The 15,478-nt window shown below is 49.5% G+C and overlaps 1 protein-coding gene across 1 annotated transcript; it reads right to left on the bottom strand.

The window, feature by feature from the left end:
• Positions 1-2,139: 2,139 nt before the first annotated feature.
• On the bottom strand, positions 2,140-9,360 carry LOC102150741 (ral guanine nucleotide dissociation stimulator-like). The gene is made up of 7 exons (XM_014728558.3): positions 9,254-9,360; positions 6,806-7,019; positions 5,574-5,684; positions 4,449-4,642; positions 4,072-4,128; positions 2,939-3,132; positions 2,140-2,409 (listed from the first exon to the last, which is right to left on the bottom strand). The coding sequence occupies exons 1-7, from the start codon at positions 9,358-9,360 to the stop codon at positions 2,168-2,170; spliced, it is 1,119 nt and encodes a 372-aa protein (XP_014584044.3). The 3' UTR covers positions 2,140-2,167.
• Positions 9,361-15,478: the final 6,118 nt, after the last annotated feature.

A 15,478-nucleotide genomic window follows, 5' to 3' on the forward strand; every position in this document is an offset into this window, starting at 1 on the left:
CTCCTTTGTCAAAGATTAGCTGTCCATAGATGTGTGGTTTTATCTCTTGGTTTTCAATTCTGTTCCGTTGTTCTGTGCATCTGTTTTTGTACCAGTACCATGCTGTTTTGATTACTGTAGCTTTGTAGTATGTTTTGAAGTCAGGGATTGTGATGCCTCCAGCTTTGTTCTTCTTTCTCAGGATTGCTTTAGCAATTCTGGGTCTTTTGTTTCCCCATATGAATTTTAGCATTCTTTGTTCAATTTCTGTAAAGAATGACATTGGAATTCTGATTGGGATAGCATTGAATCTGTAGATTGCTTTAGGTAGTACGGACATTTTAACTATGTTTATTCTTCCAATCCATGTGCATGGAATGTCTTTCTATCTCTTTATGTTGTCGTCGATTTCTTTCAAGAAGGTCTTGTAGTTTTCCTTGTATAGATCTTTCACTTCTTTGGTTAAATTTCTCCCAAGGTATTTTATTCTGTTTGTTGCGATCATGAATGGGATTGAGTTCTTGAGATCTTTTTCTGTTAGTTCATTGTTAGCATACAGAAATGATACTGATTTATGTATGTTGATTTTATACCCTGCAACTTTGCTGTAGTTGTTGATTGTTTCTAATAGTTTTTCTATGGATTCTTTGGGGTTTTCTATATATAAGATCATGTCATCTGCAAACAGTGAGAGTTTTAATTTTTCATTGCCTATTTGGATTCCTTTTATTTCTTTTTCCTGCCGAATTGCTCTGGCCAAAACCTCCACTACTATGTTTAATAAGAGTGGTGAAAGTGGGCACCGTTGTCTTGTTTCTGTTCTGAGAGGGATGGGTTTCAGTTTTTGTCCATTGAGTATGATGTTGGCTGTTGGTTTGTCATATATGGCCTTTATTATGTTGAGGTACTTTCCTTCTATATCTATTTTATTGAGTGTTTTTATCATAAATGGATGTTGGATCTTGTTGAATACTTTCTCTGCATCTATTGAGGTGATCATGTGGTTTTTGTTTCTCATTTTGTTAAGCAAGCCTAGACATCGGAAATGGCAGCCAACCCACCAAATGGGTGTATCAGTTGTTGGCAGAACATCTGCTTCTAGGGCTCTGTTCTACAAAAACAGATGTACATTCCAGTACAATTATGGAGTGAACAATTGGAGCTGGTGCAGTCCTTCAAAGCCGGGGCTGCTTGGTAGAAGGTGATGTGTGGCCACTGAGAACGCACAAGGGGACAGGACTGAGTGTCCCTGTTCCTCTGTGGGACATCAGCTCCAAGGATAGGAAAGCCCTGGGCTCCTGCCCACCAAACCCACTCACACTGCTTAACACACACACCTATATACGTGCAGGCACATGGGTCCTCAAAGATCATTGCCCTGTAGAGCGAAGAGTGAAAAGATGGATGGCACTTGTTGTGGGCACTTATTTCCCAGTCGGAGGAGTGGACCCTCTTTCCTTACTCACATTAAAACATTATTTTACTAAATGAAAAACAATTGTCAATCCAAATTCTGAAAAACGTAGATAAGGTATTTTATTCCTTAAGATATTTGTAATCAATCTAAGCGTGTAATATGCGATAATCATATTTTGTAATTTGCTCATTGCATAACCTGATCCGTGGCCCATCCAGGAAGGGAAACGATGTGTAAGGTGTCTCCCGGCCTCACACATTCCCCTCTTGGTTTCCAGCTCTCGTGTCACCCTTTAAATGTGGTGCCTAGCCCCAGATAAAGACAATAGTCAACATGGGGGGCTTCATTTTTCATACATAAGCTTTGATGGAGCAGGAATTTTTCTCCCTAATAAAAACTGTTTTCTTGAATTTAAAAAGTGATTAATCATACTCCTCAGATATTACTTAGCCACACACAAAAGGCCACATCTTGGATGCATCCGCTCAGCTGAACAGCCCATCAGAGGTAAGTCCATAGAGTCAGAAAGCTCAGCGGGCCCCAGGGACGGAGTGGGAGGGAGGAGGACTGAGAGGAGAACAGGGAGAGGCCTTCCATTCCAAGACAGTGTTCTTGAATGAGGTCAGGATGACGGTCGGGCAACACTGTGAGCGTCCTCCTGGCCAGGGAAATGGACATTTGGAAAGGATCCAGGAATGACATCCTGTTGAAGTGAACATCACAAGAAAAATTAAAGGCAAGCATTAAGCATGTGCAAGACAAAACAGAACTTTAATGAACTGGCGGTAAAGGGGAAGGGGCGGAAATCAGTGGTGGGACCACGGTGCAGGGGCTGAGGCTCGTTGCTGGGAGGACGTGAATGGTCTTTCCATTGCTTGAAGTGCAATCCAGGCTGAGACTCGAGGCTGCTGCGGCGCTGGACGTCGATCTGTGGCTCTGAGGTGTGGTGGGCACTAGAGTTGGAGAAGGGGGGCGATGTTCATCTGGGTTGGGACCTTTCTCAGGAGCTGGTGCTGCAGATCCAAGAAGAGAAAACCACATCCACATGACAAGGCACATGTGTGTGGTGACGGATTGTAATTAGTCTTTGGATGGGGGACCTGCTGTAATCTACACAGAAATCGAAATATATAAGGCTGTACACTTGATATTTATGTAAGGTTATAAATTACTGTCACTGCAATCAAGATTTAACATGGGTGAATGGTGAAAAAAAAAAGATACCCCAAAGTAACCATGCCACACACACACATACACACACAGACACAGACACACACACACACAGACAAACACACACAGGGAAACCAAACGTGACTGTCTTTCCATGTTCCTCCCACGGAAGGGAAACGGCTCACCAATCAGGGAGACTCAGTACACGAACCACCCTCCAGAAGGTCTCCCGTATCTGGAGTCCGTGGGAATTGTGATGGGAGCCAGCTCATTGCTCCCAGCCTAACCCCAGCCTCTGAAGGCTCTGTGCTGAGTGGCCCGGCCACATTGCCTCCACACACGCCCGTGTCACACAGCCCGTGTCCTGCTCACCCTGACTCTCTGCCTCGCTGGGCTCAGGGTGCAGCAACTGTGAAAGCAGAAGGCGAGCTTGATGCTCCACCTGCGAGCCTGGCATGCTGAACGCAAGGAAGGCCAATACCCTTCTCAAGCTCGGAAAGTCTGGGGGCTGGAAAAAGTCCTGGGGATAGGATTCCATCCACATGCTAAGAATGAAGGCCAAGGCCCTGAGGAGAGACAGGTGGGCAGCGGAGTCAGAGAACTGGCCTCTCCTTCCACACTGCCCTCCCAGGGTACCTCCGTGGGGGCCTGGGCTCCAGTGCCTCCTGCTCCTGCCCAGCCAGGGGCCAGTCCCACTTTCCGCGTGCGTGCGACCTGGCCAGTTTGGCAGAACAGGTTGCGTCTCCAAGGAGAGGCTGGGATAACACCTTGGGAAGTGAGAGCACTGGGTCCCTGGTGTGATCGCCCATCCTTTTCCTCAGGGAAGCCTGACACAGTCCTTGAGTGTCTCCTGGCACATCCCACTGGGATGCCAGTCCAGGAGGGAAGGGCATGGGGCCATCTGCTCTGTTCTTGCACACATTGGTTCACAGTAGGGTGCAGTGAATATCTGGCCGATGAGGGAACAATGGCCTTTGTCTCCCGCCCATGCTTCCTACTGCCCTCCAAACACCTCAGCCTTTAGCTCCTGTGCCTCTGTGCTGCCTGATTCACTAGGTGACCCATGTGGGTGACCTTCCCCTCCTGCTAGGGGCTGACACGGAGGGTGTCATTTGGCCCCTGAGCATGGAGTGGGCTCGCTGGGACGCAGCGGAGCCCCCACCGTGGAGGTTCTATGATATGAGTGAGCAGGATGCTCAGACACCTCCTGTTCTGTGTCCCAGGATGAGGAGTGGAGGCGGGACTGGGATGGGGATTGGATGCATCTGGGTGCTGTAGGAGCATCCTCCACTCCCCCCTGGGCTCCCACAGCACCCACAGCCCCCTCCAGAGCTCTCCTGGACTGCTGTCTTCTCTTCTTTGAGAAGCCATCAGAACTCTGCCAGCCCGAAGGAATCACAAGATGTTGGGATGGCGGGTGCTGCCAGCAACCCGATCACAGGCCCCACACTCCCCTCACAGTGTGGAGAGGGGAGGCCCTCCCACTTGATCCAGTGCCCACTCACTTTTTCCATAGGCGGGTGGGCGCGTCGTCCACTCTACAAAAGAGGATGAATCTGTAACTAGAGGAGACAGGAGGGCATCACATTGACTGTACTGGATGGCAGCTGCCTGAGGAGTCTTTTGTGACTGTCTGACTCCTACCTAGCACGGAGCCCTGGAGGGCCGATCCAGCTGACCTTTCATAGGGCTCAGCTTCTCCAAAGGGCCATCCAGGCAGGAGCTCATTGAGTCCCTACAATAGTCCTTGGTGGTTGTTCCTCTGTTCTCCCCATTATTCAGAGGAGCAAACTGAGGCTCAGAGAGGTACGCGGACCTCCCCAAGACTCCCAGCATGCAGGTAGCTGGAGCCGCAGAGTCCTGGGGAGGGCAGGGTACTCACCTATTAAAGAACTCATCTAGCACCTCTTGTGTGGTGGCCACATCTGTGTATGTCAACAGGAAGCTGTGGATAAAAGTGGTGTCGCACAGCAGGAAGGCGGGCACAAGGTGAGCCACCAGACGCTCGAGTGGAGTGTTGTGAACCGTCCACAGCCAGGGAAACGATCTCTTGTCCACTGTGGATGTGTCGAGAGCCTGGGGTGGCACAGAGGAGAGGCTCAGCATCAGAGACAGCATCCTGGGTACCAGGAGGTTTGGGGCTGGCCATCAGAGCAATGCCTCAAGCTCCCAGTGACTTCTAGCAAGAGGTGGGACAGGAGTGTCCAGAGTAGGAAACACTTCTGGTCTTGTGGGTAGAATCGGACAGGGGAATGAACGAACGTGTTAGTATCAGTACCAGTAGCAGATCAAGGTGTTAGCGGAGAATTGACAGCACCTGTGTGTGTTAAGAGCCTCAGCCCTGGGGTTTCTGACAGAAGAGCCCATTGCAGAGAGGAGAAGACGGGGGCTTTCCCTGCGGTGGGATGGATTGGGACAGGAGGACAGGTAGGACGTTCAGTGCAGCACTGATGAAAAGACAACATGAGGTCCCACAGCAGTGAAGGGCTGAATCAGTCTCGTCCACGGTCTGCCATCCAAAATGTCGTGCAGCTCAGTGAGGCCCCGGCCCCTGACCTGGAGGGGCCATGGGCACGTGTTCCTCAGGAGGGCAAAAGACAGAGCAACACATATGTCCCAAGAGCCACACATCCTTTTGGGGAAAAGCATCCTTGTCCATCATGAGGCTGTGTGAGACATGGAGAAAGTGTGGAAGGATTGTGAGGTCATCATGGACACTTGGGGATGGGGTGAAAGAGGAAAATGTGTAGAAAAATGAAACGATCCCCTTGACCAAACATGAGGTGAAATGGGAGAAAAGTCTCTTTTCTGGGATTCGTAGAGTTATGGTGACAGTGACTTTGAATGTGGCCAAGACAGGAGCTGGGCAGTGCGGGCAGGTTGGGGTCAGAGATGGGGAGACAGATTCCTTCTGGAGCAGGACTGGTACCAGGGCCTTATAGGACCTAGGGTTGTCTTTGGTGTCCTGGGGCCCTGGGTTCTGGGTGTGCTGAGCACCTGCACTCACCCAGGACCAGCGCTGGCTTGTGTCGGCCGGGTGCCGCATCATCCCTTCCTGTATAGTCAGGGAGAGGAAGAACTGATGTGTCTTGTCCTTTCCGACCTCCTGAGGAACAACCTGTAAAGACAGTGCCCGGCAGCCAGGCAGGAAGCCTCAGAGCACTGGCTGACTGACTTCGGGGGCACTCACACCTCGGTGACTCTCTCCACTCCAGACCCACATAGACAGATGGCCAACAGGTGCATGAAAAGATGTTCAATCTCACCACTTCTTAGGGAAGTTGAAATCAAAACTACCACAAGATCTCATGTCACAGTCATCAGAATGGCTCTAATGAACAAGACAGGACAAAACATGTGTTGCAGAGGATGTGGAGACCAGGGACCCTGCCTACACTGCTGGTTGGAGTGTATACCCATGCAGCCAGTACGAAAAACAGGATGGAGATTCCTCTGAAAATTAAGAATGGAACTACCGTATGACCCAGCTATTCCACCACAGGGTATGTGTTCAAGAATGTGAAAACACGAATGGGTAAAGATGTCAGCATGCCTGTGTAACTTGCAGCATATTTGACAATAGCCAAGACTTGGAAGCAACCTAGTTACCCATGAGGAAAATGTGGCATATATACACCATGCAATACTACTCAGTCATCCGAAAGGAGGAGATCTGGCCTTCTGTGACAGCATGGATGGGCGTGGAGGGTATTATGCTAAGTGAAATAATTCAGGGGGAGAAAGTCCAATAGCCTTGTGACTACTCTCATAAATCAGGGATGACGGCAGCAAACAATCACAGGAGATAGGCTTTGGATTGGGGGTTCCAGAGAGGAAGTGGGGAGGGAGGAGGGTGACAGGGGTGATTAGGCACATGTGTGTGGTGATGGATTGTCATTAGTCGTTATGTGGTGAACACGATGTCATCTACACAGAAATCGCAATATAATGATGAACCCCTGAAACTACATAATGCTATAAACGAAGGTGACTCCCATCAGAAAAAGAATTGAAGGAAACTTGGCCCAGTTAAGAGGTAACTTGGGAATCCCCTTTCCATGGTGCCAGCCCTGTCCTGGGATGTGAGGATGGCAGCAGCACCAGGTGATCAGCTGTACACCCAGCAGTTCCCGCCAAGTGAGGATCCCCCCCACGGAAGGGAGAGGGTGGGGGCCGTTCAGTGGGGGCTCACAGAGGTGGCCTGAGCTGGATAGCCCGATGTAGGCCCCCTCGTGTTACCTTTGATGACCTCCTGGCAAACGGCCATAGGTGTGGCGTATGAGAGATGAGCCACCCTTTAAAACGAGTAAAAAGGTTATGGCTCCAGGTCTTCTGGGGACCATAGACGTGGTAAGGCAGGATACAGCAGGAAAACTTCTTTCCGTAGCAGCTGTCTCCAGCCAAGTGAGCTGAGTGTGAGGATCTGGGTGCCTGTTTACAGGAGGCCCCTGCACTGTGGGCATTGTTGTGAAAGAGGTTACATCATTGCCTGGAGACCACGGTGATCTGAGCCACTTCCCCTCATACCACCCATGCAAGCAGTTCTCTGGGCAGGGCACTGCTCGCCCACTTTTCCATGCAGTATCATATGTGTCCCCAGGATCCCCAAACCACCTGTCTCCACAGGCCTCCGAGAAGGTCTGGGTGCAGCCAGGGTCCCAGCTTTGAGACAGACGCAGACACAAGTGCTCCTTCTTCCCTGTTCCTCATCCTGGAGAAGCCATGGTGCCTCTTGGGGCCATTCTGCCTCCAGTTTGTATGGGGGGGATTATCCTAGCCCATACTCCTTGGAGATGCCCTCAGGCCCGAGTGGGAAAATACCTGTGAAATTGGAGGAGCGGTGTCCCATGTAGGGAATACCTCTAACCACTTTTTTCTTCCTCTCCTCTCCTCCCCTGTGTCTGCTTCTCTTCTGAGCCCACCCCATAGTCCGTCCTTCCATCTAAAGTCTCTGTGTGTACGTGTGTGTCACGGCTCAAGCCCTGGATGCCCAGGAGGAAACAGCTTCCACAGAGGAAGGGATGGGCAAGAGCTTCCCAAGAACTGACGGTTTCTGTTGTCCACTGCAAAGCCTATTGGAAGGGTTCCAGTCTTGCCCTAGAATATCAGAATACTTCCTTCTGCTTGGACTCTTGTCTGTCATGTGCCGTGGGCCAGTGTTTACCTGTTTATGGGCCTCAGTTTCCCAATTCTCCAGTGTGGGATTGAGTTCAGAAGTGCATAAGCATGAGCTCAGCAAAGGTGGCCCCTGCTCCCTCCACCCTAGGCATGACATGGATGGGGAACACTCAAATGTTCGCCTGCCCTGGGCTCATCCTCAGGCAGAAACTTGCCAAATGCACGACCAGGCTGCCGACTTCTCAGTCTCAGCCCCCTGCCCTCTCCATGTCTGACTGCAGTTAGAGCAGCACCGCATTTTCACAGCACCCTGAAGAAGCCTGGGAGCAGCCAGGGCCCCATCATTGAGGATGCCGAGCTGGGTTTACACCTGGCTCCACCTTGAACTAGACTGTGATTCTGCCCAGGGCATTGAGCCTGTGAGGTCTTCTCCTTCTCCCTCAATGGCCTCCTGTGATCCCCTCTGCTCGGTCTACACATGCTGCTGGAATCCACTCCCCTTGAGTGTGGCCTGAAGTTCGTGATTCCCTTCTACTCAGTGGAACAGGGCAGAGTGATGCGAAGCCAGTTCTGAGACTGGGTCCCAAACAGTCCAGGGCTCTCCTCCTGCTCACTCTCAGCTGTTTCTCTCTCTCTCTCTGATCCCTCACTCTGGGGAACAGGCCTGTGGGTTCTGGGTTGTGCTCTAGAGAGGCTGCTGAGGCCTGGCCCTGAAGGAGACCCACCGACAGAGGGGCACGCAGGCCTCCAGTTGCAAGGGGTCCCTCTAGGACCCAGAGTGCGCTCAGAGGGGGAGGGAAGCAGATCCTGCCTCAGTTCAGAGCACAGCCTGACTCCCTGAGAGCATCTGGCAGAGGCTCCCAGCTGAGTGCTGCTGGAGTCCTGGTCCAGTGCCACTGTGACATAATCAACGTTCGTTGGTTGAGCCCGTAAAGATGGGGAAAGGTTGTCACACAGCAATAACAATAGCTGCCTAACGCTGTTGCCCTGCCCCTGGCCCTGGCCTTGCCCTCCGCTCTCCTCCCTCCCTGACTCTCCAGCCAAGCTCCTTCTAGCCACGCTGCCCTGCTCTCTAACCTCCTCTCTGGCCAACCTCACTTGTGCCTCCAAGAGTCTGCACTGCTGGGCGTTCCTACAGGCTACGGAGCCCTGGATTGAGGCAGGGCTGGCTCCTTGTCATGCTGCTGCAAATATGAACGTCACCTCGTGGCAGCCCTTCCAGGCCCCTCTCCTTCTGGACTTGGCGCTCCATAGCAGCATGGGCTTGTTTTCCTGGTGGCATCTGCTCCTTTCATTCCTGTGGTTTTCATTTCGTGGTTTTGGCCAGCTTCCCTTCCAGATCTTTATCTGGGGGCACGAGCTTGTCGGGTCTTTTCAGCAGCAGCACTCTTGCGTGCTCGTGGCACAGGTGTGGAATGAAGATCCATCCCACCACTGACTGGCTCTGTCCTTAGAGCCAAATAGACTTCCATCATTTGGATTGTGCTAGGTGGATCACGACTAAAGTGAGTCCTGTGACTGAGACTTTTGCTGGCATGTGATGAGTTATCGAAACTCAGCCCAAATTACAGGAGCATAGCACTATCTATTTTCCCAGATACCAGTGCATGGTGGGTGTTCAGAATGGAGGGACCACAATCTTTCACATGGCCTTCAGGAACACATCGTTCTTCCATCGTGTGCCTTCTCCCTCCCTAGGACATGATCCTCATCTGCATCCATCAGCATGATTGGAAAGAACAGAAGGAAATTCACGCAGGAGGATGTTATCAGCCGGGTCCAGAGCAGCACCAGTCAGTTCCTTTTCTCTTCCCTCGGCAAAGAAGTGGTCATCGGCCACTATGGAGGCTGGACCACGGCATGCAGCCCCGTGCCCCAAGAAGTGGAGGATGGATTTTGATGGACAGTTGAAGTTCTCTGCAACAATGAGTCTCTTGTCTAGATTTGTTGTGTGTTTTGAATCTTTGTTGAGGTTTTCCCATATGTCAGGCACTGTGCAAAGAGTTGGTGGCAGAAGTGACGGAGAGGCATCTTGCCCTGAAAGGAGCTCCCAATATAGAGGGGGAGATGAGTTTTGGTGTCAACGCCTGCCACCCGAAGTGCAAAGGAGAAAGTGAAAGTGCTCCGGAAGCTCCGTGAAGCATTCTAGATTTGGAAGCTGTCTAGAGCTGCGATCAATTGAACTCCACTTCCAGACACCATCCAGAGATGTTTGATAGAGGAAGATGATGACAGGGACAATGGAAACAGCTAGTTATGTACGAGACATGATAAGGAACACTAGGCAGCCATTGAAATCATCCCCTCAAACATTGGAAAGGGCAGGGAGAATTATTCATGTTCAGTCCAAAGTAACTGCCCAGTTAGGGTGATCCTGTCTTTAGAATAACTCTGTAAATTTGGATTCAAGTATAAATATGTTGAGTATACAAATATGAGGAGAGTGGAGGGCAGGACCAGGGCCAGGGCAGGGCAACAGTGTTAGGCAGCTTTCTACTTTATAAAATGTTCTGTTGTTGGTGTCATGAAAGGATTCCCTCAATACACTTTGTGTACTGTATGAGCCGTGGAAACGCGGCTCACCGTTTTCTCCTCCGCCACTCCCAGACAAGCACCGTCGTAGTCTCTGCCTCTGTGAGTTTGATTGTTTTAGATAGCCCTCAGGAGTGGAACCATGCATTCTTTATCCCTCTGTCACTGTCTTCTTCCATTAACATAATGTCATCTGGATTCATCCACGTCGTGTCCTATGGCAGAATTTCCTTCTTTACAAAGGCAAAATAATATTGCCTTGTGTCGGTGTTGCAATCCAATGTACACATCAGGATAGATGCGGAGAGGGCTGATGGCCACTCTGAGTTTATTATAACCAGTGTTTCAATGTATACATAGATTACAGCTGTTAAACATGCACAGGTGTTCTGAACAATGTAATTTGCGAATGCCAAGAATTCTTAGTGATTTCTCAAGGAGCCCTCCCTTGGCCTCTGTTTTGATATTATCATGTTATTGCTGTGCTCCTATATTTTATCTCGGAGCATGCAAGGCCTCCTAGGCAATGGCCCCTCCTGCGCCTGATATTGTGTCTCTGTCTGTGCCCCCGGGCGACCGGTGCCTGGCTTGGGTTGCCTCCCCCTGGAGGTCTTACCCATCATTGTCTAACTGGCCTTCTCACCTCCGGGTCACAGTTTGTTGGCAAGCCTTTTCCAGTGATTATTAACGCTTCCTACATCAGGGGCAGCTACACCTTCTAAGTCTGTGCCCCAGTTTCTGTACCCCTTCATCCGTGGACAGACACTTAGGTCGTTTCTACAGCTTGGCTCTTGTGAACGACACTGCCAAGAACATGGGAGTGCCTGTGTCCCTTCAGGTTCCTGTTTGGAATTTGGAGGATATATACCTAGGAATGGAATTAGTGGAGTGTATGTGATTTCCAGGTTGAATCCTTTTGGGGAATCTCCATAGAGTTTCCTATAGCAGCTGCACAATGTTACCTTTAGCACGACAGGATACACCAGGGTTCCAATGTCTTCACATGCTCGCCAACACTATCTTTTGCGTGAGTGTGTGATGAGAGCCATGGTAACAGGTGTGACGTGACATCTCGTTTTGATTTGCACTTGTTTATGGTGGGTGATGGATGTTCAACATCTTTTCCTAGACTTTGGCCACTGACCTGTCTTCTTTGGAGAAACCTCTGCTCAAGTTGCTTTGCCCATTTTTCAGTGAGGTAAATTTATTTCTTTGGGTTTTGGGTTGTATGAGTTTCTCACATATTCTAGATGTTCACCCCTTAGCAGAAATGTGACTTGCAAATATCTTCTGTCATTCTGTAAGTGGCCTTTTCCTCCTTTCTAAGAAATTGTTCCAGCTCAATTGTGATTTAATGGACACATAACATTGTCTAAGCTTGTGGAGTACAATGTCATACTTTAGGATACATCAATACTGGGACTGTATTTCTGTAATAAAGATAGGTAACACTTCCATTACCTCAGAGGGTAAAAACTGTGTATGTGTGTGTGTGTGTGTAGTGAAACTGCTGTGGCACTGCCCCAGCCCATGGCAGCCCTTCTGCGTGGTCCCCCTGCTCTCCAGCCTTGCTTATTCCCTGTCCAGAGGAGCTCCTCTCCCTCCCTCCAGGGAAGGTCCTGTTTCCTCTCTGTGACGACCTATGGTCTCTGACTGGGGGGCTCCATCCTGTGTCAGAGAAGAGAGAGATTGCCGCCCATGGCCTGCCCCACAGCCTCGGAGGAAGTGGATCCCACATAAGCTGACTTGGAAGGAGGGGAGGGCTCCCCACTTCCCTTCCTTTGGACTGTTTAGCAGGAAGCAGAGTCCCCTCCCTTGCACATACTGAATGTGAGGGACCCCAAGGTGGGCTGTCGCGGCTGGGGGACAGGGCGTTGCTGGTGGAGGAGGCTGAGGGGTGTTTCTCGGGCTCTGCCCAGGGCTAAAGGCCCTGACCGAGGCTCTCCCCAGCCCGCAGCTCCAGCAGCCCCTGCTCTGCTTCCTAAAGGTCTCCTTTGCTCACACAAGGTCAAGTGTTGTTGGTGATGCAACTCAAAGCTTTATCTGGATGGGCACCTTCAAGGGCACATCGATGTGGCCCTGACCTGCCCGTAGAGGTTTCTTCCTGAGATGGGGACTAAGACAGGGGAGAGATTGGTGCAGAAAGGAGTGGCCTGGCCTACAGTCTCCTTTGGCTGGGAAGCAGGGCCTGGCTGCCCTACCTAGAAGCTGAATCGTGGAGGATGTGTGCCGGGCTGGCTGAGGGGCCCTGGGCCGGGGGTGTGTCGTGGGAAGGGGCTTGGCAGAAGAGTGTTCCGGGACTTGGGGCAGAAGATGCTGTAGGGGGGGATACCTGAGGGAGGGTGTTCGGCTGGCCCTTCTCGGCTCCATGGGCCACTCCCAGAGACCCTGATGGCCTGACTCCTGTCTTGTCAGCCTTCCCCTTCAGGTGCCACCTCCAATGTCTCTGGAGTCCCTGCTTTCCCAAACAAGCCTCAAACGTGGGAGCTGGACCCATGGCCATGGGGTTAAGTTCCTGCCGTCCACTTTGTGGCCCAGGGTTCGGATTCTGGGCTTGGACGTCACACCGCTCATTAGGCCATGTTGACTCTGTGTCCCACATGCCCCAACTAGAAGGAGTCACAATTAAAAACTATACAGCTATGTCTTGGGGCGATTTGGGGAGAATTAACAAAGACTCAAACTCGATGAAGCAAGCGTAGATCTCAGAAATAGCAACCAAACCCTGAAATGAGTATATCCATTGTGTGGCAGAATGTCTGCTTTTAGGTCTCTGTTCCACAAAAACAGAGATGCATGGACGCACATGGACCTTTCAGTATGATTATGGAGTGAACATATGGAGATGGGCCAATCCTTCAAAGCCGGGGCTGCTTGGTAGAAGGCGATGTGTGGCCACTGAGAACGCACAGGGGGACAGGACTGAGTGTCCCTGTTCCCCTGTGGGACATCAGGTCCTAGGATAGGAAAGCCCTGGGCTCCTGCCCACCAAACCCACTCACACTGCTTAACACACACACCTATATACGTGCAGGCACATGGGTCCTCAAAGATCATTGCCCTGTAGAGCGAAGAGTGAAAAGATGGATGGCACTTGTTGTGGGCACTTATTTCCCAGTCGGAGGAGTGGACCCTCTTTCCTTACTCATATTAAAACATTATTTTACCAAATGAAAAAGAAATCATCAATCCAAATCCTGAGAAAAGTAGGTAAGGTATTTTATTCCTTAAGATAGTTGTAACCAATCAAAGCGTGTAATATGCGGTAAACATGTTCTGTAATTTGCACGTTGCATCAACTCAACCGTGGCCCATCCAGGAAGGGAAACGATGTGAAAGGTGTCTCCCGGCCCCACACATTCTCCTCTTGGTTTCCAGCTCTCGTGTCACCCTTTAAATGTGGTGCCTATCCCTAGATAAAGAGAACATTCAATATGGGGGCTTCATTTTTCATACATAAGCTTTGATGGAGCAGGGATTTTTCTCCCTAATAAAAACTGTATTTTCAATTTAAAATGTGATTAATCATACTCCTCTGATATTACGTAGCCAGACACAAAAGGCCACATCTTGGATGCATCCGCTCAGCTGAACAGCCCAGCAGAGGTAAGTCCATAGAGCCAGAAAGCTCAGCGGGCCCCAGGGATGGGGTGGGAGGTAGGAGGACTGAGAGAAGAACAGGGAGAGGCCTCCCCTTCCACGACAGTGTTCTTGAACAAGGTCAGGATGACGGTTGGGCAACACTGTGAGCGTCCTCCTGGCCAGGGAAATGGACGTTTGTTTTTTTATTAAGATTAGGATAGTTCACAACCTTGTGAAATTTCAGTTGTACATTATTTTTAGTCACGTTGTAGGTACACCACTTCACCCTTTGTGCCCTCTCCCCACCTCCCCTTTGCCCTGGTAAACACCGATCAGTTCTCCTTGTCTATATGTTAACTTCCACCTATGAGTGGAGTCATACAGAGTTCATCTTTCTCTGTCTGGCTTATTTCACTTAACGTAATACCCTCAAGGTTCATCCATGTTGTTGTGAATGGGACGATTTTGTACTTTTTATGGCTGAGTAGTATTCCGTTGCATATACATACCATATTGTCTTTATCCAATTGTCAGTTGCTGGGCACTTAGGTTGCTTCCATGTCTTGGCTATTGTAAATAATGCTGCGCTGAACATAGGGATGCATGGGACTTTTGGAATTGCTGATTTCACTTTCTTTGGATAGATACCTGGTAGTGGGATGGCTGGGTCATAAGGTATTTCTATTTTTAAGTTTTTGAGAAATCTCCATACTGTTTTCCATAGTGGCTCCACCAGTTTGCATTCCCACCAACAATGTATGAGGGTTGCTTTTTCTCCACAACCTCTCCACCATTTGTCACTCTTGGTTTTGGATATTTTTGCCATTCTAACTGGTGTAAGGTGATATCTTAGCGTAGTTTTGATTTGCATTTCCCTGATGATTAGTGATGATGAACATCTTTTCATGTGTCTATTGGCCATACTTATATCTTCTTTGGAGAAATGTCTGTTCATGTCTCCTGCCCATTTTTTGATGGGGTTGTTTGATTTTTTTGTTGTTGAGCTGTGTGAGCTCTTTGTATATTATGGAGATTAACCCTTTGTCCGATAAGTAACTTGTAAATATTTTTTCTCAATTAGTGGGCTGTTTTTTTTGTTTCAATCCTGTTTTCCCTTGCCTTGAAGAAGCTCTTTAGTCTGATGAAGTCCCATTGTTTATTCTTTCTATTATTTCCCACGTCTGAGGAGTTATGGTGTCCGAAAAGATTCTTTTGAAACTGATGTCAAAGAGTGTACTGCCTATATTCTCTTCTAGCAGACTTATTGTTTCAGGCCTAATCTTTAGGTTTTTGATCCATTTTGAGTTTATTTTGGTGAATGGTGAAAAACAATGGTCAATTTTCTTTCTTTTACATGCGGCCGTCCAGTTTTCCGAGCACCGTTTGTTGAAGAGACTTTCTTTTCTCCGTTGTAGGCCCTCAGCACCTTTGTTGAAGATTAGCTGTCCATAGATGTGTGGTTTCATTTCTGGGCTTTCAATTCTGTTCCATTGTTCTGTGCACCTGTTTTTGTACCAGTACCATGCTATTTTGATTACTGTAGCTTTGTAGTATGATTTAAAGTCAGGCATTGTGATGCCTCCGGCTTTGTTCTTCTTACTCAGGATTGCTTTAGCAAATCGGGGTCTTTTGCTGCCCCATATGAATTTTAGGATTCTTTGTTCAATTTCTGTAAAGAAT

Source organism: Equus caballus, chromosome 12 (assembly GCF_041296265.1).
Source record: "Equus caballus isolate H_3958 breed thoroughbred chromosome 12, TB-T2T, whole genome shotgun sequence".
NCBI classification, from domain to species: Eukaryota; Metazoa; Chordata; class Mammalia; order Perissodactyla; family Equidae; genus Equus; species Equus caballus.

Coding starts and splice junctions, on each gene's coding strand:
- LOC102150741 (XM_014728558.3), bottom strand. CDS start 9,360: ATGGAAGAACGATGTGTTCCTGAAGGCCATGTGAAAGATTGTGGTCCC. Junction 4,643..5,573: donor CAAGCCAGCGCTGGTCCTGG/GTGAGTGCAGGT, acceptor GTGCCACCCCAG/GCTCTCGACACATCCACAGT. Junction 3,133..4,071: donor CCCACCCGCCTATGGAAAAA/GTGAGTGGGCAC, acceptor GTCTCTCCTCAG/GGCCTTGGCCTTCATTCTTA.